Here is a 25811-nt window from a genome sequence, read left to right as displayed (position 1 = left end):
GGGGAAAACACATAGTTTCTTGTGCTGTTTGATTCTAACCAGAGCACTGAAAATTTTATTTCAGTGAGAATTATAGAGCTTTTCTTCTATCTTTTTTGAGGGGTTTTGTTTTTCCTTTTTTTCTTTTTTTTTTTTTTTCCTCTTAGAGTAGGCTTTAACAAAGAAATGTGCTGTCTAAATTAAATGGAGGACTACCCAGTTGTTAACATACCCCTTTTTTTTTTTGCAAATATGAATTCACCTTCACTGAATGAATGTGCTGCAGAGCAAAACCGATTTAAATTGTGCTGTGAATTTTTTCCTGAAGCAAACTGGGAGGTGGGAGCAATGGCTGTTTGCATTTTTATTTTTATTCTTCCCCTCCCTCTTCTCTCCCCTCCCGAACTTTTCAGCAGTTTAATGCCTTTTTCACAACTGAAATCCTTCTAAGAAATGCTTGTTTCAGCATGTGTGAACAGCTTAGTCTGAAAACTGTGTTTACAGTTTTAGATAATTTTTCTATCGTGTATTCTAGTTAACTCTTTGGCTGTAAGTTTAATGACAGTGTTTTCAGTTGTCCCTTGGAAGTTTGGTTCATATAAACTAGGCAAGTGAAGGAGCAAAGTGTTAGTTAACTTAGGAAGATAATAAGATTTATTGATCTATTTTTTTTTTTTTAATAATTGATCTGTATATTTTTTACAAATAGCAAAATGTGCTGCTTGTAAAACTTAGTGTGGTTAAAATAGGAAAAAATACTGCTATTTTCTTCTTAGGTCATAAATGTTCCTTTTTTCAAATTATTTATTTGTTTGGGGTTTTTTAATACTTCCACAGTATACACACAGGGGGAAAAAAATCCCAAATCCATTGCTTTTTTAACTATTTAGCTCAGATTTCGTAGCAAGTTGTTAGGTCTCTTTCTTTGCCTGTCAAGTGAACAAAATATTTTAAAATCTCTGCTAAAAACAATTGGAGTGTATGAAAAGAGAAAGTGGCTGAGGTACTGCCAAAATTAATTATTGATCGTGTAGTAAAAGTATCCTTATGGTTGTAATTACACATGTTCCACTAAAGCCTTTTGTCAGAACACATCCTGTCTGCAGGGTCACTTTTCAGGGCAGTCAAGTGAACCCTGTGATATTCCCTCTGTTTCTGGGATTTGTGGTTTGGTTTGGTTCATTTCCCTGGGTTTAACTCAAGACTGGGTATTTTCAGTTTTGCAAAGTGTGATTCCGGATCCCAGGCTTGCATCGCCTGCTGTTATTTTTGAGGGTTTTTTTTTTGATTGAGAAACTCCTGTTTCCTTTGAACATCATCAGTTCTCAGGGCCCCCAGCCAGAAGCCTGAAGTGCCTCTGTTCTCTCTGAGGTTGACTATATATAGCAGTCTGTGCTGCTCTGGGAACTGCCCTCGTCAACTGGGTGTTCTCTGCATCAGAAATAAAAACCTGCCTTTTCACAGCAACATCTGGAGACTGAGATGCTGTTTCCTAAAGCTGAAATGTCCTTGCTGGGGAGGGTGTCTGCCAGGTCATTGTCACTTCCTGAGGAAATCACAACTGAAAGCAGCTGCCAGTTGTGGTTGTGGGTGAGGAGCAGCAGCAGAGACCAGAACTGGCCTGTCACAGGGGATGCAAAGATTGTCTCTTTGCAAGGTGTTGTTTGTCATCAGTGGTGATGGTGTGCACGCTGCAAGCTACTGAACCAGATGATAAATACAAATTTCGTGGATCCAACAAGTTAAACTTGTCAAAACAAACCAGCAACAGTTTAGAAAATATTTTAGAAGAAATATGGAGAGCCCAACTGTCTGACAAATGGAGCTGCAAGTTTTATTGTTGTCCCTAGAGAATGACTATCACTGAACAGTAACTAGTTGTAGGAGTGTAGTTTCTTTTTTTTTTTTAAATCATTACTTGAAGAGGGCAGGGACATTTGCCTGCTATATTTCACAGTTAAAGTGGTCTTATTTGGCATGATTTTAATTCAGCAATTTGCTTTAACAAAATGCCACACAGTAATACACGCATTTAATATTCAAGTGTCAGGTTTAAGACACAGTAACAGAATTTATAGCCTTTATAAAAAGTATTTCCCAAGATGTATTATAAACCTTTGTTTTTGAAGAGAGCTCAAATTTAAATATATTAAACACATTATTATTGTTGTTTTGAATGACAGTAATGTGATACAGTTTGGTTGTTTATAGTTTTTAAACACAGTTAATGGAAGGAATATCAAAATCCCTGCATGACAATGACTATTCTAACATCTGTGTCTCTGAAGTTATTTTTCTTATCTAGTTTTGCACTGAGGTTTAACATATCTAGATTTGAGCTCCCTTCAAAAACATAGGTTTATAAAACATTTTTGGGAAATACTTTTTTATGAAGGCTATAAATTCAGTTACCGTGTCTTAAACCTGACACTGGAACACTAAATGCATGTGTTACTGTGTGGCATAGCAGACCTTTTTTTGATCCTTGACACATGAAATATTATAGAGCAAATAACAGGGAGTTTTAAGGAAATGGCTGAGGTGCAGCTTCAGCTTCTGACATAACCCAACCTTGTCACTGGGAGTTTTCTGGAGTGGGAAGATAATTTCTAAGTATCGTGATGTTGCTGCCCAGCTGTATGTAACCACATCACCACATTAAATATAGAACTTTGACTCACTGGATTCTCTAAGTAACAAAAGCTAAGAGCTGCCCCTGAGGTACTCATTCTAAATTTGAATGTGGTTCGAATTTGAACTGCTCTTTAAACTTGGAGTTTGTGATTGTTCAAGGCATTATAAAAACATCCAGTGAAACAGAGGAATGTGGAAATTTGTTTAAATTGTGATAAACTCTGAGATAATTGTACGATTGTTTTTAATTCTGGGTGAGAGGAGAATAAGTAGAGAGAGAGAGGGAGAAGTTCTTGAGACATGTTTCTGAAGAATTTGTTATTTATACAAGGCCATGACAAGTTTATTTTTACTCAGCCAAATGCTTTTCTTTATTGCCCTTCATTATGAATTGAATTTCAGAAAGAGAATGTACTTTAATGGACAACTCTTACCTTCTTAAATACAGTAAAACAATCACATAACTGTATGCTTTTGAAGTTAAATAGAAGACTTTTTTTGTAGCTATTATAAAGGATTTTATAAATATATATAATGTGTTCTTGTTGAACTTAAATGTAGTAACAATGACTCTTAGTTATTGGAGTTTTCAGTTCTCTGTTTTAGTGCTTATAAATTACTGAACATATTTGTAAACACCATACATGGAAGTTGGCACATGGAAGTTATGTTACAGGTATTCTGTGAAGTAGCATTAGCATGAACAAAACCAAAACACAGCTACTAGAAATGAGAGCTTCCCACATTCAGCACCACTCCTGGAACAAAGCAAATATTTTCACTGCAAGCTCTGCATGGGAATCCAGCAAACGTGCTGGAAGAATTTGGTGGACTGAAGAATGATTGATGGCTTTTATAAGGACACAAATAAAGTCAATTTGAATGAAAGGTGTAGTGAAAACCAGTCTTTTAAATATGTTACACTAACATATAGAGGAATAATGGTCACAGCTCAGAAGTTTGTTGTTCTGTTGTTGCTCAAACCTTGGCTTTGTTCTGCCTGTTGAACTTCTCATTGGTCAGTACAACGATTTGGCACAGCACACATTGTCTCAGTACTACAAGAAATGCTGAATCCTGCAGTGATTACCTTTGTAACCCCACTTTTGGTTGCAAGACTTATAGATATCCTTTAGGTTACTTTTAATAAGAGTTGGGGGGGGAATAATCATCCCATTAAAAGCATTAAAGAATCACTCATTTGCTCTGTGTTGAATGAGTGTATTGCACTATTAACCATTTTTGTGGCTTTATAAATTTCTGTGAAGTTACTGGTAGTAGCAGCAGTGTAGTTCTACCACGTTCTCTGTTTCCTGTTTGAGAGGCAGAGTGTGAGAAACGTGACGTTTCCTGTGCATTCCCTGACCTGTGGAATTCAGCTTTAACATTTTGGCCTCTTGCCTTTTTATTTTGTCTTAAGGAGGCCTTCTTGAATTAAGCCATACATGTGGGACTCCTTCCAAGCCTTCCCTACTTGGAGTAGGGCTGAGCTTAGGAAAACAGTTCAGTACAGTGCTCTCCTAAAAAAAAATTTAAAAAATAATTTGCAGTGAGGAGGTGGGTTAGTAACAGCCTTTATTGCAGAGTTACCTCAGGGGACTACTTAGAATGCAAAGGAATGGGGAAGGAGAATAAAACCCATTGAGTATTTTCAAGTCATTCAGACTTGAGGGTTTTGTTTGTTATTGTCTTCTATAACTTGATAGAGAATAAACTGAGCTTTTGTTGAATGATTGCAGGAAAATTGATTAGCTATCTGAAAACTGATAGCAGTAAATGCATGTTGTGTGTTAAAAGATAATAAAAATATCTGTAAGCTTTGACCTACAGATATTTAATCTTATGTGACATTTAATAATCTACTTCAGTAGTCCAAACCTTCTCTTGAAAATAAAGAAACATCACCAGTTTTTTGGTTTTCCTCTTTATTTCAGTGGAAAGCTGGACTCGAGTAATAATTGCTTCAGTCTGTACTGCTGCTCAAAATGTTGATGCTTTTATTTTTAAATTAATGCTATTTCTGGCTGTATTCATACTTTTATTTTTTTCATTCTTTCTTTCTTTTGTGCAGATTATGACAGTACCAAATGATCCCTATACTTTCCTCTCTTGTGGTGAAGATGGCACTGTAAGATGGTTTGATACTCGAATCAAAACAAGTTGCACAAAGGAAGATTGTAAAGATGTAAGAGTGAAATCTTTTAATAAAGATGACCTAAATGTAGAGCTGTACATCATACAAACATAGGATATGAATTCTGGTAAGGCTTTTAGAAATAATAGGTTTCAGGGTCGTTGGTGGAGATGACAACATGTTTCCCAAGAAACAATAAAAGTTTGGGGAGTCTTTTTATTTTTATTTTTTTTTTAGTTTTAATATCTCCTTTGGGATTTTTTACTTTACAAACTTTGGTGTGAGGCTGCAGATAGGTAGAAAATACTGTACATTGAAATGGAATCTCTTGGTCTGGTTTACATTAGTACTGTAGAGTGTAGAGTTGAAGGCAGAAAATGAGCCTTGAAAATCATCTGCAGCCCTTGTGTTCTTGAGCATCCTTTGCCCCTCTGTGAGAAAAGATTTGGTAATGAATTATACTACCTCACTAGTATTACTCCCTACAAGGTAAGGTATTGGTGGTGTCCACTGTGCTTGGATTTCAAAAACAGTTTTAATATTGAATTGGAGAAAAGCTACCAAAGTATGGATTGCTATTCTTGATCAGTTTTATTCTACTTTGTGCATATTGACCAGTTCTAGGGGTTTCTTTCCTCCCCTTCCTCCCCTTCCTCCCCTTCCTCCCCTTCCTCCCCTTCCTCCCCTTCCTCCCCTTCCTCCCCTTCCTCCCCTTCCTCCCCTTCCTCCCCTTCCTCCCCTTTCCCCTTCCCTCCCATAGATGAAACCTATGCTGGTCCTTTAATGAATTTAAACTGTTTCTGTGTATTTAGTACACTCCTGACTCAACAGTTACTATGTTTCAATAAAAAAACCCAAGGTGCAAGCGAGTTTATAAATCTACACTTGCTGTGTTTATCTGGTTTTGAATGCTCATTCTGTGTTTCTGTTTTGGTTTGATTTCTTTTTCAGTCGATCTGGAGCTAGTTTTCTCTCTCTGATAGTTCTCCTTCTCTGCAGTGGCTTTTCCGATAACACATTTATGCTCAATCTTCCCAGGGCCAGGCTTAGTTTTTCTCAAAACCTCCTTGACTAAGGGGCCTCTGTCCTGAAGTAAAAAAAAAAAAAAACCAAACAGAATCGTACTTCAAATGTTCAGAGCTGTTATTTGAATGCTGCATTTCTGTTTGTTGCAGGATATTTTGATAAACTGTCGTCGTGCTGCCACCTCTGTTGCCATCTGTCCCCCCATCCCCTACTACCTGGCTGTGGGTTGTTCTGACAGCTCAGTAAGGATATATGACAGGAGAATGCTTGGCACAAGAGCAACAGGTAGGAACCAAACTTCACAGTAAGCCTTTCTAACCCTTATAGCATTTCCAATTTCGGGTTCTTTTTTTTTCCCGTAGTAGGTGGTGGATGAGCAAAGTGTGACACTGCATGAAGTGTAGTTTTCTGCTCTGGGAACTGTGCTTTGTATGATAGTCATTTCACTCTAATATTTGCTAATGCAGAAATCTTCAAGTAAGTAAACTTAACCTCTTCATACATTGAACACTGAATGCAGAAAAAGACATTTTGTAATGTCTCTTCTTTTGTCTCAAAACACCTGATTCCAGTATTGCAAAAAGCCAGTCATTGCAGCCTGCAGTGGTGCACCTGAATTTTAATTAAGTTCTTATCTTCTTGTACTCTGCCAGGCTGGAATCTCTTGCTTCTTATGGAAAGAGATCTTAGGAACTCCATAATATCATGCAATATGCTCAACTTTGCAGTAGATACTGCTGTATCTAACATAATTTCACTGGAAAGCCTCAAATTCTCCAAGTGAAAGCTCAGTGTGCTTCAGAATCTTACTTAAACATTTTATTTAAAAATTGCAGGTGGCAAGCAAAAGTGTTTTATGTAACTCTAACATATCTCTTGCTTATAATGTATGATCAATGTCTGTTTGGACACACAGGAATTAATACATTTAGCTGTGCACACACATTCCTGCCCACAGTCAGTCACAAAATCTGTCATTTTGTGCAGCATTTTCCTGTTCCTAATTGTGTTAGAGGAGAAAGGGAACACAAAAGATCACTTAGTAAATATATATAGAAATATGTATATATAACTAAAAAATAAAAAGTACCCTTCTCATCAGACTAAAATTCTCTAAGAGCCCTCCCTTTCATCAGAGAGGTCAGCAAAATTCTGTGAGAACTGCCTGAGGAACAGACCCTGGGACTTGACTAAAAAGTCCTGTATGTGCTCTTGTATTGTAACAATACAGGAATTAGATGAATTTGGTATGCTGGCCTATACAATAAAAGAAAAGATTTTGAAGACTAATTTTTTGATATATTGGTGTAGTGTTCTGTTCTTTGAGTGTGTATGGAGTTTTTGTTTTGGGGTTTTTTGTTTGTTTGTTTTTTTAAGAGGTGAAGCGTTCTGTGTCTAGTGAGCAACTTGTTGATTTTCATTTAAAGTTTTCTGTTTCATTCCTTACATAATGTGAGATGATAAACTGTGAACTTGTCTGTGGTCGAGGACAGACTGTTGCAACAGATAGGCCATGTGGGAAACAGTTACATGTCAAATTAGGGGATTTTGGGACAGTCAGTTTTTCTCAGTTTTACAGCTTCTTATAGGCAACTTTTATCTGCTGACAAACTTGTAATTCTAGAGTTTAAGACTGTTTCAGTGTGTGGATTGGAGGTGGCTTGTCAGGAGAGCATGATAAGCCCAATGTAGTGCATAGTTCTGCAGCTCCAATGTGACAGTATTATTATGTCTTGAAGAAAAATTAGTGTTTTTTTTAAAAAAAAAAGGGTAGAAAAGAGATGTATGTCCTAAATTTTCAAAGTTTCATATAATGAATCCCTTTCTAATTTATGTGTAGATACAGATTTGTGTTACTATTTTGTAAATGTTTTTAAGTTCTAAAATTTCCATTTGTTCTACATTTGACAGATAGCCACACCATCATGGGGTGGGTATGTGATGTTGTGTGTGTGCTTTCATACTTTTATACAGACATAAAGTTTGTAAGCAAAAATATAAAAGAGCAGTAAGATCTGATATGTCATTCCTCAGATAAAATTTAATGCAGGAACTGCGGGATATGTAGCTTTTCCCTGATTATCTTTTGTTGGATATTAAAGAAGGAGTTTATTGAAGCTGTTGAAAATTCACAAGAGTAAACATGTCATTTCTTTTTCTTCCTTCTCTCCTCCCCCTCCTTTTTTTTTTTTCCCAATAAAGGGAATTATGCTGGCAGGGGCACTGTTGGAATGGTGGCACGTTTTGTTCCTCCTCATCTCAATAACAAATCCTGCAGAGTGACATCCCTTTGTTATAGTGAAGATGGGCAAGAGATCCTCGTTAGCTACTCTTCAGATTACATATATTTGTTTGATCCCAAGGATGACACAGCACGAGAACTTAAAGTTCCTTCTGCTGAAGAGAGAAGGGAAGAGGCAAGTGATTAAGATGACCTGTTTGCTCATTTTATATTTGTTTTTCTGCAGCACACAAGAAATAGAGTCAGTTGTATTTCCCTTTAAATTAATCTGAAAACAATATTGCTGTTCATAGACTAAGATGTGGCAAGTAGATTGTGTCATAAAATTTGTGTATTTATAATATTTATTTTTGATGTATGTATTTGTTTACAATACTTTGCCACTCTGGTTTTCTTTCTTGTCTGGTTTCCCTCTCAGAGATGAGAAAGCATCTGCATGAATCTTGGGTTATATGACCAGCAAGGTCACTCTTGTAATTGAGGTGTATGCTCTGTTATCTTCCATGCCACCAAAAACACATTCCTTGAAATCAAGTATTGATACTCCTTGTTAAAAATTGCCATTTAATGACACATATGAGGGAGTACAAGGTGTTTAGATCGAGGAGGTGAGCCACTGTTACTGAGCAGTATTAAAATCTTCTGTAGTGTAGCCAAAACTCAAGCAGCTGTTTATCAGCCCAGCTACAATGTTGCTGACCCTTCCAGTCTAAATTTTCTGATCAATATAAAAAAAAATTTCTTTAACTACAGCAAAGTTACGTTGTGTCTCTCCCCCTGCGCTCCCCCAAACATCCACTACTTCTTTTTTCAGTATAGCCTGGTTTTGCTTTTAAATGCTTATTCTTTGTCCTTGCTGTCATCCCTGAAACAGTTGTTGTTTGGCTCCAACCTTTACAGCCCAGGTGAGGTGCTGAGAAGGTGTCTCTGGTGTCCTCCTGTATCCACCCCTTCTGCCTGTGCTATAGGTAGTTCTACCTCACACACTCTGGTTAATTGTTATTCCTGTATATATCAAAACTGTTAACAAGAGGTTGTTAACACCACACATCTATGCAAATCTAAGTAAAACTAATGCAAATTAGATGGTAATTTGACCTGGTCACTGGACAATTGCTGTGGCAGCTAAATGAGCTAAAAGGATGCTCCAAGCAATTAAAGTCCAGCCAAAGCCTGGCAAGTGTCAGGCTGGTGTGGCTTCAGTGTCACAGCCATGGCTGGGCTGTACTCCCTGGGCCAGGGGCTGCCATTACTGGCACAAATATTGTTGCTCAGAAGGGCTTTGGATTCGTAGGACTGGGGAAGAATGTCTGAGTTACACTGAAGCAGGAAAAAGCAAACAGGAACCCAGAAAAACCCATGAGGTGCACGGATGGTTCTGCACTTCTCCCTTTTTCCTGTGTAGTGTTAATCTGGTCTGAAGCAGTTTGGTGGAGAATTGACTGCCCAGTTACTAGAGAGAGGGAGGATTGTGACCACCTGTTACCAACAGATCCTATGTATTCTTCTGTTTTGTAGGCACAGAATATGTCCTGTAATCTTTTCTTGCCAAATCATTTTCCTTAAATGTTATTTTCATTTCAGCCTGGCTTTAAGTTCTGTAGAGTAGAAGAAATGTAAAGACTTCTTCCTGAATCTGCTGGCTCATGGAAGTTGACACTTTAATATGCTTTCACCACAGGGGCTTTGCATTTACCTTAAAATTGTCAGCACAGCTATTCACTTTTTTTTGTTGTTTTCGGTTTGTTTTTGTTTGTTTGTTTGTTTGGGTTTTTTTGTTGTTTTTTTGTTTGTTTTATCTTTTGTTTTGTTTTTTGTTAAAGCTGAAAATATCCAACCAATACACTCAATTTCAAACTCAGAGCTGCCTTTCTGAATGTTCAAAGCATTCGCTGTTTCTCTTCAAGTCACTGAAAGTAACGCTCCCTATAGAGTACTTTCCTGCTGCAAAATAAAAATGTTTTAAAAATTTAGAAGAAAATAGGTTAAAAATAGAGTTTATTTTCATAAAATTTCTTTGTTTTGTTAATGTATGACTTTTTTCCTTTTTTCTTAATTGCAATCCACATTTCATATAGTTTTTAATGTGAAGAAATGAATATTTTTGCAGAACTCAGGCTGAATTCGGAAAACCTTAATTGTTATTGTTCGCTGTGGAAAGCCTCAATTAACATAATAAAGTTAGTATGGCATAAAATAGAGGGTGAATTAGTTCTGAGAGGCATTGATTTAGATAGTTGTACTCCTGTGGAGCTAAAACTCTTGCATTCTGTCGATGCAGCTTTGTGCTTATTCACAGTCCGTGTGAACACGTGGCTGACACTCCATTTTTTGGTGACGGATACAAATGGATGTAACTTAAGAAAACCGTGGTAGTGCATTTATATTTAAACTTAGAATTCTGTACTGTCCAACATGAATAGCTTTGTAATGCCTTTTTTTTCTTTTCTTTTTTTTTTTTTTTTTTTGTTCCTTTTTCCTTTTCTTCTCTCCCCCCTTCCCAGTTAAGGCAACCTCCTGTCAAACGTCTGCGCCTCAGAGGGGACTGGTCGGACACTGGGCCAAGGGCAAGGCCTGAGAGCGAGAGAGAGAGAGATGGTAAAAGCTTTTGCACTTTTGGGGTTTGTTTTCCATTTTTTTCTGAAGTATTCCTGAAAAACGTGCCTCAGATTAAACTGTCCATGCTTTAAGAATCAGCCGAGACGGTTTCCTCAGAATTTAAAACAGAACTGCTACTGTAAAATGATTTTTAAGAATGTCTAAATTGAAAATATTCTTACCAGAAAAATTATTTTGCTTCAGTTAGGCTGAGCCTGTTTCGCTGTCGTTGGTCAGGGAGTAACACAAACACTTATTTAATTTTTTTTTTCCAGTCAAACCTCACATGCAATCACAGTTACAAATGAATTGCTCGTTAGTGGTTACATTAGGGGACTGGAATTCAAAGCAACAGGATTCTAATATTATATCTTTCACTGCCTTAATGTCATTTAGTCACACGGGATGACTAAATTTTTATGCTTATATTTTTATGTTTATAATATATTACTCAACTGCTTGGGATTTCAGGAGATAGAACCTTTCTAAAGCCATGCTTGAGTGTCAGAGAATGGGATACCAAAGCCAGGCAGAGGATGCTTTGCCAGTCATCTTACCATTTATCTGTTCCTTTTTAAATCTGACATGTTGAGGGGTTCCAAGTATTTGATTCTAGTTCCCTTAGATCTGTCTCCCTTTTCTGCCTACAGCTTCCCTTTCCAGATTTTCTGTGTTGGTTTTCTCATTTTCCTGATTCCCCAGAGTAGAATAGAAGTGTTTAGCTATATAAGATTAGTGGTCCATGTGGAGTAGGATTCTGTATCCGACACAGGCAATGAGAAATGCTGTTTAGGGAGAGAACATGAGTCTGTCCTCTTACCTTAGTCTGTCTTTGTTGCTCCCCCAGTATTTGGAATTGCTGGATTAGAAGCATTAGAGGGTGTGTTCCCATCTCTTCCTTTAAAATCTCCGTGTAGTTCTGTTGCCTGTGAGTTTCAGTCACCCTTTTTTGAACCTGTTGGTATTATTTCCTATGGCATCATTGGCCACCTTTTGTCTGTTTTCCTTGGCCACTGCATTCCATTTTTCTGTGTTTCAAGGCTGGAACTCCTCTGTTTGGGGTACAGGAAGAGAATGGGGGATCCCAGCAGAGAGTCAGAGTCCTGCAGTATGGAAATGGGGATAGACATGGGCATTGGGATCAGCTGGAAGGGCATTGTTGCTTGGCAGGGGGTGGAGGTGTTCATGTGTTCCCCTTCTCCATTTCTGGGAGAAACGAGGGGGGAAATGTCCACTTTGGTAAACTCATAGGTAAAACTTTAACATTACTTATTTTACAGGGGAGCAAAGTCCCAATGTGTCTCTGATGCAGAGGATGTCAGACATGCTGTCCAGGTGGTTTGAAGAAGCCAGTGAAGTTGCACAAAGCAATCGAGGGCGAGGAAGATCACGGTCCAGAGGTGATTTCCTTCTTTTCCAGAATAATAATTACAACAGAAAGTGTGTTTGCACTGGATGTACAGGCCTTGAATGTCAACCTTCCTGGGGTGTGAACTAAAATCCTTCTAGTGCACTCTGAAGAACCGAACACTTTCATTTGCAATAGCGATGGTAATGCAAAGAGATCTTTAGAGGTAGAGTAAGTTTACCTTTGGGCTCTTGTTTTTCTTGCTTTTTTGTTTTATTTTTAATCAAAGGTGGGACTAATCGGACAGATGCTCCTGCTGCCAATAACATGCCACCTAGTGCAGAATCAGAAACTGCAATGGAAGTAGATGGTACCGAGCAGCTTCCATCATCTTCCTCCTCTACAATGTCAGCTCAAGCTCCTTCAACATCATCTTCAACAGAAAGTCCCCCTTCAACTTCATTACTGTCCTCTCCTGATAATGAACAAAGGCCTTCTTTAGGGGCCTCAACTCAGCCTGTGCTGCATCAGTCTGGTGAGAAGAAATCCATCTTGTCATTGTTTATGAAAAATGCTTCCGATAAGAAACGACTCTATTTCAAGATATTTTGGTTAATAGATCACAATCTGCTTTCTTCCTTGCACACCCTTAGTGAGACTAGATATTTTATAGGTACCAAGGGATTGCAGCTGTGGTTTGAAGAAAGAGTAAAACATCAACTGTGTACATTTGTCTCACCTTGCATGGCGTTCCTTTATTGGTTAATACTACATATTGATATTTAAGTTTGTACATCTTGAAGAAATTAATCTGTATTTAATACAGACTTACATTCTTATTGGGGGAAAAAGATGAAAGTATATCCCACTGCCAATGTCAGAAACTAATTTGGACACCTTATGGTTTGACTTGACCTTTTCCATCTCAGTGAGGGAAAAGATGCCACAGCCTTTAGAGTTGAATGTTTGCACAAGAGTTTATTTTTTTGCTTTTTTGAAGTGAGCTTCTGGGACTCACAGTTGTGGTGGAAAGGCTGATGTGCTCTGAAAGGCCTACAGGGTCAGACCTTTTGTCTTATTCTGTTGTAAAAATACCAAGCTGTTTGCCACTGGAAGAGATGACTGATAAGCATCTTCAAGCCCTAAATTTGATGTTCTGGAGTATAGGAGAGATGGGGATTTTCCCAGGAAGAGTGTGCCATTCAATGTACTGTGGCTGCTGTAGCCAAAGTCTTTGGGACAGGTGAGAAATGATGGGGCACCTGGTACCTGAAAGGCAGGGAAGGTGAAGACATAAGTTGAGATTCATGAGACATGTCATTTTTGCTTTTCAAACCTTGCAACTAGTCTGATACTTATTTAGAGGAAATAAAGCAGTGATCAGAAGCGTGACAACACACCCAGGAAATTCAGAAAATGCCAGAGTTTATTTAGTATCAGAGGCTTTTAGTCACCTATGATTTTTATTAGTGTTGGTGTGAGCTTGCTGCAGTGTCAAGTTTTTTCACAGTGCACACACAAGATGATTAAGGGGTCTACTCTAATTCAGTATAGCCCAGTTTAGCTGCCATCTTGGTCCAGAGGCACTCATACCATTACCAAAGGTTCATTTTGATCTATTTATTTATTTTTTTAAAATATGCAGTGTATTCTGGAAGTTAGAGTGGCCAGGAGACTACCTACCATATTAAAAATAATTGCTTCAAGCTACGTCATTGAAACTCTGTGGGTTGCATAATGATAATGCAATTTTTGGAATTGTGATGCATTTTCTAGCCTGCATTTTAAGGAATCCGTGGTGACCAGAAAAATATTTTTCTCTGAATCTGCCTGCATTTCTAAGTAAAAGTTTATTCTGCTAGCATGAGGTTGTTATTTCTTGATCCAGCTCTTCTCTGAGAGCATTTCCTCTTTCCCAGTGTTACTTTGGACTTGTGATTCTCCATATATTTAGTTTTGAAAGGGGTAGTGGTGGTTGTTTTGTTGACAGACAGTGGATATACTTTCTAATTTGCTGTATAATATTTGGAAGGCTCTTTGACTGTACCTAAACAGGGTGTCAGATTGGCTGCTTAAAATTGTCTACAGGACTCCTGCAGGAGCAAACTTGATAGTACTGGGTGTTTGCACCTGGGGTTTCAAAGGCAGTGCAAACTGAAGTTGCTGTAAAACAAGTCTTTGGGTAACATGGGTGAGTTTGGGGAGAGGGGAAGCTCTTGGGCAGAGGGAGCAGCAGTTGTGGGTTTGGGGATGAGGAGGCTTGGTTGGGAATGTCCATTTTGCAATGTTTGCATGCTTAGGTAACCCATGAGTTGTGCTCAGTTTTGAGATTTTATTTACTCCTTGTCTGTAGCCTGTAAAGGTGGAAAACACTGCCCTCTGCACCAACAGGATCCCCTGAGTTTGTTCAACTGCATTTAGATGTGATTAAAACCTGCTGCTTTTTCTGGGGTGAAGGGATGGGGAGAGTGATAATGGGAATAGTAGTTTAAATACAGTGGGGTTAAGTAGGAAGACCAGAGAGAAGGTGTGTTGTAAAAGATGGATGGCTGGGGGAGCATTTTGGAAAATGGAAGAAGGAAAGCAAGAGGTTTTCAGCCACCATTTTGTGTGAAGTGGTGGGAGATACAAGTCTGAATATCATAGCTAAGAGTTAGCAAATACAGAATATGTTTTCAGGAGATTACTTCTTTGGAATCAGAGCACGAATTCCTAATACAGGCTTGTGAACAGCTTTCCCTAAATCATTCCTACAGATTTCTGTACATGGGCACCCGTGGTAATCCTGTCTTTAAACAGCAATACCTTTGCTTAAGTGTTACAGTTCAAATGTATTGTTGGTGTGGTGTTCCAGAAAATGTGCCATGTGGTGAGCATTTGAGCCTCTACCTCCCAATTACTTTTTTAAAATTAAGAGATGAACGGTTCACGTTCAAAATAGAGTCAGTACAAAAATGGTTCAGTGCTGGAGCTCGTTAGGATAATTCTCTTTATCTGTATATTCTAGAAGTTGGAATATCTGAGTAAGTTACAAATAAACAACAAGATCAGTGCAAAATCTCAGTAGCCTGTTTTTGTCAGTACATTTGAATAATTTTTTTTTTATAATGAGAACAATTGCTGGAGATTTTCATGCTTATCACTAAGGAAAAATATAACAAATTTACTTTCAGTGGAAACTTTCAATTAATTTTTTTGCATTAGTTTTAAGATGCTGACGTTTTAAACCACTGATGAACATCAGATACAACAAACAGTATAATATAAAAAATTTTTCCCCCATAAATAAAATTCACAATGGTACCACTGAAGGGAATGCAGAGGGGCAGTTGGCTAATTAGTACAAACCTTAATCCTAATATGTGTTCTGATATAAATTTTGAATGGGAAAGTGGCAATAGCTGGGTTTTTTAATTTATTTCCGTTTCTGTTTCCTCACTCCAATTGCTGGCAAAATAAACATTTGCTTAGGTATTCTGAAATGCATTAAAAGGTGTTGTCATTGAACACCTTCAGGATAGTAGTTATGTCTTTACATTTTGTACTGTAGTTCTTGTTACATCTTAAATTGTAACTGTCTCTGAACTGAGTGGAACTGAATCAGCAGCAATTTTAGGCATCATTGAAATTTCCTTAAAAGCATTGTCTGGACTGGTTGGAGTTCTAATTTCTGTAAGTGTTCATGGAACATGAAAACTATTCATAGCAAATCTCTTTGATGCCATATTCCTTTTAGGAAGTCTATCTTTTTATTCTTATTATACCTGATCAACCATAAACTGGCAGGATGCTTTTCCCAGAAAATGGCATTAGACTGAGGACATTAGAACTCATGACCATTCAATATGAACTGGTGCTTGCCACTGACTTTTCAATTATTGGATTTTGTCTCTGGGTTTGTTCCTCTTTATAAATAAAAATTTAGGATTTGTTTGCTTCGCTGCCTGGATAAGGGTTACGGATTATTTGCTAAGCCTTTGTTTGGATGAAAGGTTACATGCCAGCATAATTCTCTCAAATATTTTAACATTGCAGCTTGATTTCTTTTTTTATTTGCAGATTTCCTCATATCTACAAAATATTTCTGAGTGCTCTTCATGTAAATCCTTTCAGGATAGGTCTAGACAAGCAGTTTATAGCAGGACTAGCTGGAGCATTTGATGTGAATATTTGAGCCTGAATTAGCTCCTCTACCCCATATATCATAGATGGGAGTAGTTCAGCAGTGCTTCAGGTCCATGTGCTTCAGTTACTGCCAATAAAGACACAGTCTGTGTTGTATAGGAAGAAGCACTTGCTATCCAGCACTTGTGCACCTGGAGAAAATCTGCCAAGAGCATGGAGAGAATAAAAGGTTGCTTGGAAATGTGGTTTTATAGCAGTTTGCAAAAATGCTGTTAGTCAGGCAGTGAACTGGTGCATTCCAAAACAGTACACGTGACAGATGAATAAAGGCAAAGGGATGAAAACAGTGAAGCCTCAAAAATGGAACTGAGAGAATAATCTGTTAAGAGGATGATACTAAGAATTGCTAATGATCCAATAAATTACTGTCTTTGTAGGACCACTTAGCAGTGTTTTCAGACTGTGAATCTTCATCCACTGGGAATTTCTGAAATTAAAAAAAAGGGTTCATAGTAAAGTTGTTGCGGGTTTTTTTTGTTTGTTTAGCTCTTGTTCTGCCACCTATTTCCATAGTCTGAGTTTACTTTTGGCACAGGTTTGCTGTGCTGAAAATTTTTTTGGTCACATCAGGAAGCTATCACATTAATTCTGACAGCTTACCTGTTTTCAGGAAACCAGAGTTGCATAATTTTACACCACAAACATACTAATTTATTCTACATGTTAGGAACATGAAAATGAATACTTCTCTTGTTTGTTTTGTTTTGACTCAGTCAGGCTGTACCTACTTTCATTAAACAATTCTTTGTTAAGTAGTTCAATTCTTGGAGATGGGAAGGGGTTTGCACTGAAGGACATAAACCTTCAACATTTAAGTCCTGTGATTTGTGCCTTTAAGGAGAGAAAAAACAATTTCAGTATTTTATTTTATAATTTCTGGATGTTAATAAATTATTCACTTTTTATTTCTCACTGTAATTGCATCTAGTATCTGTTATTCACATAATTTTTTTCACTGTGATTACACTTAGTATCTTTTATTCATATATTTCTTTTACTGTAATTACACTCAGTATCTGTTTCTTCTCTCTTCGATCAGTCCCCCCCACCCCTCCTCTCTGTTCTATATACTGTATGTTCAATTATTCTTTCTTTTACATACTTTTTTTGTTTGTTTGTTTTTCCCCCCTCCCTGTCTGTCAGAGTTGATGGGACCTGAGTTAGCAATAATCCGTAGGGGTCTGCAGCGACTGAGGCTTAAGAAAGAACAGCAGAGACAGCGAGAACGAGAACTAGCTGAGGGTTCTGCTCCACAGGCATCCTCCTCTGCTCAGTCCTCCTCTAAGGGCTCCTCACAGGACCCTCAGGCATCAGGTTGTCCTTTGCCCAGGTTTCCTGAGCAGATAACAAAGCTCCAGTTTGTGCTGCTGTTGTTTGCTGAGATGCTTCTCCTCCAGAACAAGGCACTTTAATGCGTTTGCTGCTTGTCTTGCCTTGCATGTGGTGGTGTCTATCATCACATGGTTAGGGAAAAGAGTTGTGTTGGCAGGTTTGGTTTGTCTAACATGTTTGGATTACAATGATAATATGTGGAAAAGGTGTTCTAGGTGCATGGTATCAGGTTTGTGCAACGTTTGTCAGAGCAGCTGAGCAAGAAATTGCCGTGCCTTGAATAGAATAAGAATTACACACTTGAAATCTTATTTTGCCTTTAATTGTATCCAAAAGCAACATTTGAGATTTGGCTTTGGGTTAGCATATGTTCCAAATCAGAGTAACAACTCAGTAAAACAGAGTTTTGGCACTCCTAAATGCTATGGTTTTACAGTAAGTACAGTGAAAATACTTGTAACAAGCCAAAGTCCCCAGAAATGCTCCCCTTCTTTGAACAGAGCGACTTTTCATTTCACCATCCTCTTTCTCTTGTTTTATTGAGTTTAACAATTATTACAAGAAAGCCTCAGATATGTTTATAATAACATATTTGAGAAAGTTAGGGTAGAAGCATGCATGTGAACCGAGAGGCAAACCCTAAAGCATAAACTTGAAGCAAACTTCGTCATGGCACCGTGTAAGAACGAGTGAGCTGCATGCTGTGTGAAAAATCAGCATATTTTGTGTTGAGAAGTCGTGTCTGGCAATGTTTCCTCTGTGGATAAATTCTGTGACAGTTGAGATGTAGCTAAATTGCTTATTACAAAGATTGTGTCATAAATTCACAGCTGTCTTGCTATAGTTCAGTCCATTCCATTCCTTTATCTGAAGCCTTACAGAACAGCTTGATATAACAGTGGCTAATGCTCTAGTTGCAAATATGTAGTTACTGAATTTTGAATAACTTTCTTCACTAGAAAATTCTCCTGTGAGTTTTCAGAATGTTTGGAAACCAGTAGATCCTGGAAGGATATGTGCTCATCCTGGGGATGGCAACCATAAGTGCCTGTTACCTGTAGGAGAAGAGCAAAAAAACCAGTGTCCTTGGAGGTGACTGCAGTTTCCTACCAGGCCAAAAAAACCCCCAAAACCTGAAAAAACCCAACCAAAAAGCTACCAATGTTTGGGGTTTTTATTCAGCAAACCGAACATCATAATTTATTAACTCAAAGATATTGAGTGATGATAGAGGCAAAACCATAACTAAAACAGTCATCAGGGCTTGATCTTCCATTTTCTTTTCAAAACAGCTTAAAAGATTTTTTTTTTCCCCACTAAATTGCTTCCCATTGAATTGAGGTTGGAGGAAAAAAGTTTGGTTACAACCATATCTGTAAATTTTCACCTGGAGGTTTGTCTGTGGGTATTTTACTACCTCTGAAGCGTGTGTTGGTCTGGGTTTTACTTGATACATCTTGTCCTTCTCTTTTAGTGCACTTTCAAGGATGCAGTGCAGTTTTTTTCACTCCCAGTTGCTTGTGGGTCAACATCCTGCAGGATCCATAGTGCCTCAAACTTGAAGGTTTAAGCTGAGGAATTGCTTTGACTGGGAGTCAGGGGTGTATTGTACTTGGCTTGGAGCCCCACCACTGCCTCTTGTAGTTGTGAGTTTGCACATGTTCTGCATTTTAAGGGAACTAGTGGGAATATCTGATCCTTTTGTTTGGAATCACCAGCAGAACACATACGTAGCCTTGGAGGAAACTGGCATTCAAAATTTCAATATTCAAGCATTTACCTCTTTCTTCAGGTGATGACAGTGAATTTGCAAATTAAACCATGAAAGACAAATTCACTCAGCATTATGGAAACAGTTATTTGTGGGGAGAGAAAGAAGGGAAGCATTTTTACAGCTGACCTCCAGATCCTGAGGATATGAATCTTCTTGAGGTTTGGTCTGATGGGTGGAATTTGTTGCCTTCAGCATTATGGACAGGGGAAGACTTAAAATGAGAAATTCAAATTGAAATATTTAATATGTTTGGTCAATTATTCCTCAAGAAATTTGATAAAAGATTGCATTGCCTTTTCCTTTCTAGTTGTCTATGTAAATACAAGAAATTCTTGTTGCACTTCATCAGCTTCTTTCCTTGTATTCCTCCTACCACTGCTGTGTGAGGGAACAAGTGAAGCTCATTTCTTTAGGCTGGGGAATCCTTATTTTCTTCATAAGATTTCTGCACTCTGGACATGGATATATTCTCTGTACTTGCTCATTTCTTTTTATGCAAGTTACTTTGTTTTGTTACCTTTTTCTGAACTCCCAAGATTTATTTTTGGAAGTTGTGTATTCACAGTCTATTCATTTGGAAAACCAGAGCTTCAGACTTTTGGTCTCTTGCTTCTCCATAAACACAGTTGGTTTCTAACCCTGTGGTAAGTTGACATTTCAGAAATATGGTAAGAAAAAAAGAATTTATTAGTTTTGGGTTGTTGGAGTTTTTTTTTTTAAATAATAAGTTCCTATGCAGAGAAAATCTCTATATTTAATTTTTTTCCTGCAAGGCTGTCTTTGTTGCTCTGTCATGAGGCAGATGTTCAGTTTTCAGGCACATATTCAAATTTTCAAACAAAAAATTACACTCCAAAATGTGTCTGCCACTCTGTGAAATGGCATCAGAGCCTCTGGCCCAGGGCTGCAAGTTCTCAGTCCCTACTCTGGTAAACTTGTTTAATTTGCACTTGCAATTTCGGAGGGAATTCAGTGTGAAACCGAGGCCATTTTCTTCCAACTTGTATTTCATTTTTAATCCTTACCTTTGCAATCACAGAAGCTCAATTATGAGGAGAAACAAAATATTCCATCCATGTTAGAAATTACCCGTTGAAAACATCAAGAGCTGAAAGCTTTTACAGTATCAATATAAAATTAGACTGTATGGTAGTTATTCTGTCTCCCAGTCGAATGAATTGTAGTAATTCCATGAGGATTTGTAAGCTCTGTCTGTAGTAGTTAACCTCCACCATTTAGAAAAATATGGCCCAAAGTTTGTTGTTGTTGAAAATGGAGGTGAGTTAACTGAGTAATGATTCACAGTGGGACTGTTTGACACGGAGAAAAAAGGTGGTACTTCCTCAGATGCAGAGAGCCTTTGTTTTAGTGGATACTTCTCATAATTATTGTGTAAATTTGGCTGAATTTTAGAAGGTATAGGCTGGTCTATTTTATCTTCAAGCCTTTGCTTAGGTATTGAACAGATTCAGATTTTTTTTTATAGCCAATTTAATTAGGGAAGCTATGGTAAATTTTTTGGTTTAGTTTGTTATTTTTGAGGGTTTTTTTATTATATACTTTCTCCCACAAATACTGGTTTTTACTTACGTTTTTGTGGCATTTCATAATATTTAGATCCTGTGCAGTATTTAAACAACAGCATCTATGTGCTATATGCAAACAACAAAGAAAATAAACCTTCTTAACATGTTGTTATTGCTGCTCTGCCCAGTGCTGATATCCAGGTATGCATCACCATTACCTGCATCACTTCTCCTTTTGAGAACTTTCAGGAAATCAAATGCAATTTGAGAAGTTACAGAAACATGAACCAGCTAAACTTGAAGAGAAAGAACTCCACCTTATAGATCAAAGTGCATCAAGGGTTCCTGTAGTGGTCAGTGTACATAATCTTACCCACAAAAACTAATGTGAACCCTTCTTTTCTGAGGGAAAAAATTTGATTTAGACTGCATTTATTGTAGAATGAAGATATAGACATGTGCATGCAGGCCTGTTGTAGAACCTGTGTTGCAAATTGACTTTTTTTTTTTTTTTTTTTTTTAACTCTTGGGTTGTTTCAAAACTCTCTATGGTCCATGTCTTTAAAGCAGAACAAATTGGACCTTCATTTCTGTGTTAAAACTTTTGGAGAAGAACGAGGGAAGGACTGTAGCTTTTCTTACTAGATCCTTTGCATTCTTCGTAAACACCCAGGTGTAGAAACGTGTCCATTTGAAGTCCAAAATATGTAACTGAGAGCTTATTCACTGTGCAAAGCAGTTATTTATAGTTACTAAAACAAGTATTTAATTTTTTAGATTAAAGTCCACTGTATATACTGTGTCTGGGACTTTTAGAACAGGTCCCACTGCTTTAGACCTGGCTCTGACCCTGGAGCTGGTGTTACAGAGATATAAGGAGGAAATTTTTTTAGCCAAAACAACAGAGGTGGCATGCTAATATTTCGATGAAGTCAGCTGCTGATTGCCCAAACTACAGGAAGATCCTTCAGCATGTAACTGACCTTAAAATTATCTTCTATTTTCTGTTTGAGGTTCCCCAAATTTATGAATCTCCAGTTCCCTCTTTAAGTGGTGCTCCAGTTTAGAATGTACTGGTGACATTACAACCAGTGGTGAACTGCATTGGGATGTAGACCCAGCCTGTGAAGGCTCAGGTAAGAGTTTGGATTTTTGTTTGTTTTTTTAACTATATGGCACAGTTTTGGTAATACTTTTTTTTTTTTTTTCAAAAGCTCTTTAAGAAATTATGAAAGTATTTTTTCAGATTTTTTTTTTTTTTTTTTTAACAAAACAAAGCCATATATTAAAAAAAGAGGCATTTACCTGAACTTCCCTAGGCTGGTTTCATGGTCATGGTTGTTTCTCAGACTGCAGTGCCACTTCAAGAGGTGCTGGTGATCTGTGGCTTCAGGGAACTTGGAAAGGACACAAGTGAGTTTAAAATTGCCACAAACTGAGCTATTAACCATGTTAATTTGAATATTTAGGATGCTTCCTATGTGTTGCTTAAATATTCTCTTATTACAAGTAAAATGCATTCACAAAGTTGTATGAAGACATCAAAGTCATAGTGAGATGTAAGAGGTTTAAGCCTACACTGGCATGGGCTACTACCTAGAAAAATCTTCATTTTCACTTGATTCAATGATGCACATGGTAAAACACACCTACTTTGTTACCTACTGTTGCATAGCATGAGGTCTTAATAAAATCAGAAGTGCTGATAATAGGGTTAGTAAATGTGATTTCTTATGCTTCTAATAAAAATACGTCAGTTCAGTCATGTTTCTTCTGTTCCTCGGGGTCTGAATGAAAGAGCTGATGATGTTGGCTTTTCCAGCCCAGTGGAATGTTTGGCAGCATGAGAAGCATTTTAAACAAGGGCATAAAACCTATGGAAAGAGTTGGAGTGCGGGAGCAGAGCACGACTGGGAATCTCTGCGCTGCCTCGTTTGGCTTCTCAGCTTTCAGTCCAGCACCTCCCCTCCCTCTGGCACTTTTGATACAAGTTAATCCCAAGCGTGGACTTTGTGAGTCAGAAATCAAAGCCAGCCTCGGAAACTAGGCAGCAGATTGATTCCTGTGCTGAGTCAGCTGGAATACAAGTAGATCATCTTATTACATGAAGCATCTACACATCAGCTCTTTGCTCTGATTTATGGTCCAAAAAGTGGTTTACTACTGCACTGGAAAAACTCCACTGTAAAGACTTCTGTTCTAATTTAGAAATTGTATGGAAAGCACGCTTTGCTTTTGCAAAGTGAAACATGTTAATGTTACAAGTCTGCTACTTAAGAGCTGCATCCCATCTGAATTTAGGGGGTAGATTCTGTGGTCTGTAAATTTGGGGGTGTTTGGTGCCAGGCAGAGGCATGGCTGAACAAAGAAGACCAAACAGAAGCAATTTTATGTTCCTCAGTTATGGAAATAAACCCTATAAGCCCAGTTACCAAAACAAGCCAAACCACGGTGCCCCAGACTGTCCTGGTCTCTGTTCTTCGCTCCTTCTCCCCTTCCCTAACCCTGGTATCAGTGTAAGCAAGGAACAGGCTGTGATTCTTGCACCAGTGGCTGGGAGTGAGGTATTGCTTGAGGATATATATATTTATTCAAATCAGCTTGACAATTTAGCAGGTTTTATGGCTGTACTACAAAATAGGTCATGCTGGTGATTCTGGCCCAAACCTGGAAGGGAGTTTTGTGTAGGAGAGAGTGTATTATTTCATTGCTTTCTTTGTGTAGGATTTAAATGTATGTTAAAATTCCTTTAGCGTGCTGTGATGCTGATGGACTGTGACTCAGTTTGTAATACAGGATATTAAATCCTTTTAGCTTAGGATGAATTTGTTTATAACAGAAGATTAACAAGTGGAACCAAAATATGATAGTCTAGCCAATATCTCTGAAATACTGTGTTCATTTGTGTACATCAGCTCATCTTAGGATAATACAGAAACATGATCTGCTCTTCAGGGGTGACAAGGAAAAGAGACTCCCAGGAGATACCAAATGTTGCATCTGTCATGTGTCTGCACAATGAATGTAGTGCTGGTGATAGTCATTAACTGGTAGTGTCTAGGGGGGGAAAAAAGTGCACTTAACTGCTGGGGAGGTTGATTATTTTATTTATTTATTCATGTATTTCAATTGGTATTTTTATAAGACAGAGTGGTGGGGTGCTGTGAAAAACTCACAGACTTGTTCTCGGTTATGAGGTGCCTCAGAGGTGCAGCATCTAGGAATGCAGAACTACCAAACTCACACAAGTGGGATGTATTTTGGTGCTTTGATGCTTTAAAACATCATTATTGAAACAGTATTTAAATATTGAAGGTGCTGGTATGCCATTGAGTATTCTGTGTTGAAGGATAAGTATTCTGAAACTTACATTTATCACATGGTTTGAAATAACTGTGTCATTTGGTAGCTGGGGCAAAGGCTTTACAAGCCATGACTTTTCAGTGTTTTTCCTGAAGTGTTAAAAAATTGAAGAACACAGTAAAATCTTTGGTAATGGACAGGAATTTTTCAGTATCAAGATGTCAGCAAGCTTCAGGCTGTTCAGTGAATAAATAATGACTTGAAACAAGTGGCTTTGCTTCTGTCATGCCTAGAAAATGCAATACGGCTGGCTGCTCATAAAACAAACCCAAAGCTTCCTTATGTTGCTGCTTTTTTTTTTTTTTTATTTTAAACTAACCTATGATCGTGACATTGCTGTGCAGTTCTCTGCTGCTTATGTTTTAAGTTGAAATCTCGTTTTTGTTTCAGATTCTCCTTCTTCAGTGGTTAACAAACAGCTTGGATCCATGTCACTTGATGAGCAACAGGGTGCGTGTGACAGGAAATGCGCTCTCCCCAGCCATAGCTGATTGCAATGCTTCCTTTTCAAATTGCCTTTCACGATGATAAACAGTCTAAAAACGCTGTTCATCTGCATAAAGTAGAGTTCTGTAAGCAGATCTGCTGGAGACTCATTAATTATTTAATTCTCAGTACGAGTAACAGAGTAAGGTTGTTCTCAAAAGCCATCCCTATGCTCGATGCTTAATGCAATTACTAAAGTTCAATGTAGGTGCAGTAAATGTCTTCATGTACTCTACACACATTTAGAATAATTTTCTAAAGTGAGAATCAAAATTAATTCTTTAAACAGGTTTGGTTTTGTTTTTGTTTTTTCTGAATGATTCTTGGATCAGAGTGCAAATACCAAGATTGAAGTAATGTATAATCACATAATGCCAAATTAGTTTATCTTACAATCTCAAGAGAGATGTGCAGCTTTGTTATTCTTGCAGTTTGAGTAACTGAGGAGCACCTGTGGCACTCGGGTGCATCTTTACTCCTGTAACCCCTTGTCCTACCCCCCTTCTGCTAAACAAGGACTGGTGTTGCTCTGTAGGATTCCTGTGGGCTGGGGATTCCTTGTGAGCTAGGATTCCTTGTGAGCTTTCCCTATGCCCAGTCTTCAAATTGTGAGCAGTGAACTGGGTCATAGGTGACTCCAGCCCAGCTGAACCAGTGCCACCTGTGGGGAGTATTTATGCCTGAATAATTAATGAGTGATAGATGCTAATTTAAAAATAGCTTTCCATACACTCTGCATTATGCTTACTTCCATAGCAAAGCCTCTGTAGAGATTTAATAGCTCAAATCCCACAAAAGAGCTTTCTGTTGTCCTGTTGCACATTCTAATCTAGAAAGCCATTTTGAAATCCCACTTCTGAAAAATAACCCGTTTGGCAACTGTTTAAAGTGTGGTTTATATTAGGATGCCAGAACAGAGGAGGAAAAAAAATGATCAAGCTGTGTTTCATGTTGACAAAATAAACTCAATTTGTGGAATTATATTTTGTGATGAAATAGCCTTAAACCTCAGCGTGTAAATTTGCTAATTCTTCAGGGTTCAGTAGCCAACATCAATCCCAACAGTCAGGTTTAGCTGCAAAACTTGCTTGTAATTAGTGGCCAAGTTATGCTTTTCTGTTAGGAACACAGGATAACACATTTTTTGATCAGAGTAGAATAATGTAGAATTAACGTTAAAGGTC

The 25811-nt window shown here is 37.9% G+C and overlaps 1 protein-coding gene across 7 annotated transcripts in view; it reads left to right on the top strand.

Annotated features, from left to right (window-relative positions):
• Nucleotides 1-25811, top strand: part of DCAF6 (DDB1 and CUL4 associated factor 6) — an 81479-nt gene that overhangs the window by 25085 nt on the left and 30583 nt on the right. For 2 of the 7 annotated variants that reach the window (XM_032680362.1, XM_032680363.1), the window contains exons 5-12: nucleotides 4685-4798; nucleotides 5923-6058; nucleotides 7976-8190; nucleotides 10520-10613; nucleotides 11894-12013; nucleotides 12251-12496; nucleotides 17290-17460; nucleotides 24532-24591. In XM_032680362.1, coding sequence (XP_032536253.1) covers nucleotides 4685-4798; nucleotides 5923-6058; nucleotides 7976-8190; nucleotides 10520-10613; nucleotides 11894-12013; nucleotides 12251-12496; nucleotides 17290-17460; nucleotides 24532-24591 — 1156 coding nt within the window. The remainder of the gene's footprint in view (nucleotides 1-4684; nucleotides 4799-5922; nucleotides 6059-7975; nucleotides 8191-10519; nucleotides 10614-11893; nucleotides 12014-12250; nucleotides 12497-17289; nucleotides 17461-24531; nucleotides 24592-25811) is intronic. The other 5 variants (XM_032680366.1, XM_032680369.1, XM_032680368.1 and 2 more) reach the window with 3 other exon arrangements.

Source organism: Chiroxiphia lanceolata, chromosome 2, assembly GCF_009829145.1.
Source record: "Chiroxiphia lanceolata isolate bChiLan1 chromosome 2, bChiLan1.pri, whole genome shotgun sequence".
NCBI classification, from domain to species: Eukaryota; Metazoa; Chordata; class Aves; order Passeriformes; family Pipridae; genus Chiroxiphia; species Chiroxiphia lanceolata.
Note: the sequence above shows the minus strand (reverse complement) of the source record. Positions and strands in the feature narration are given on the sequence as shown.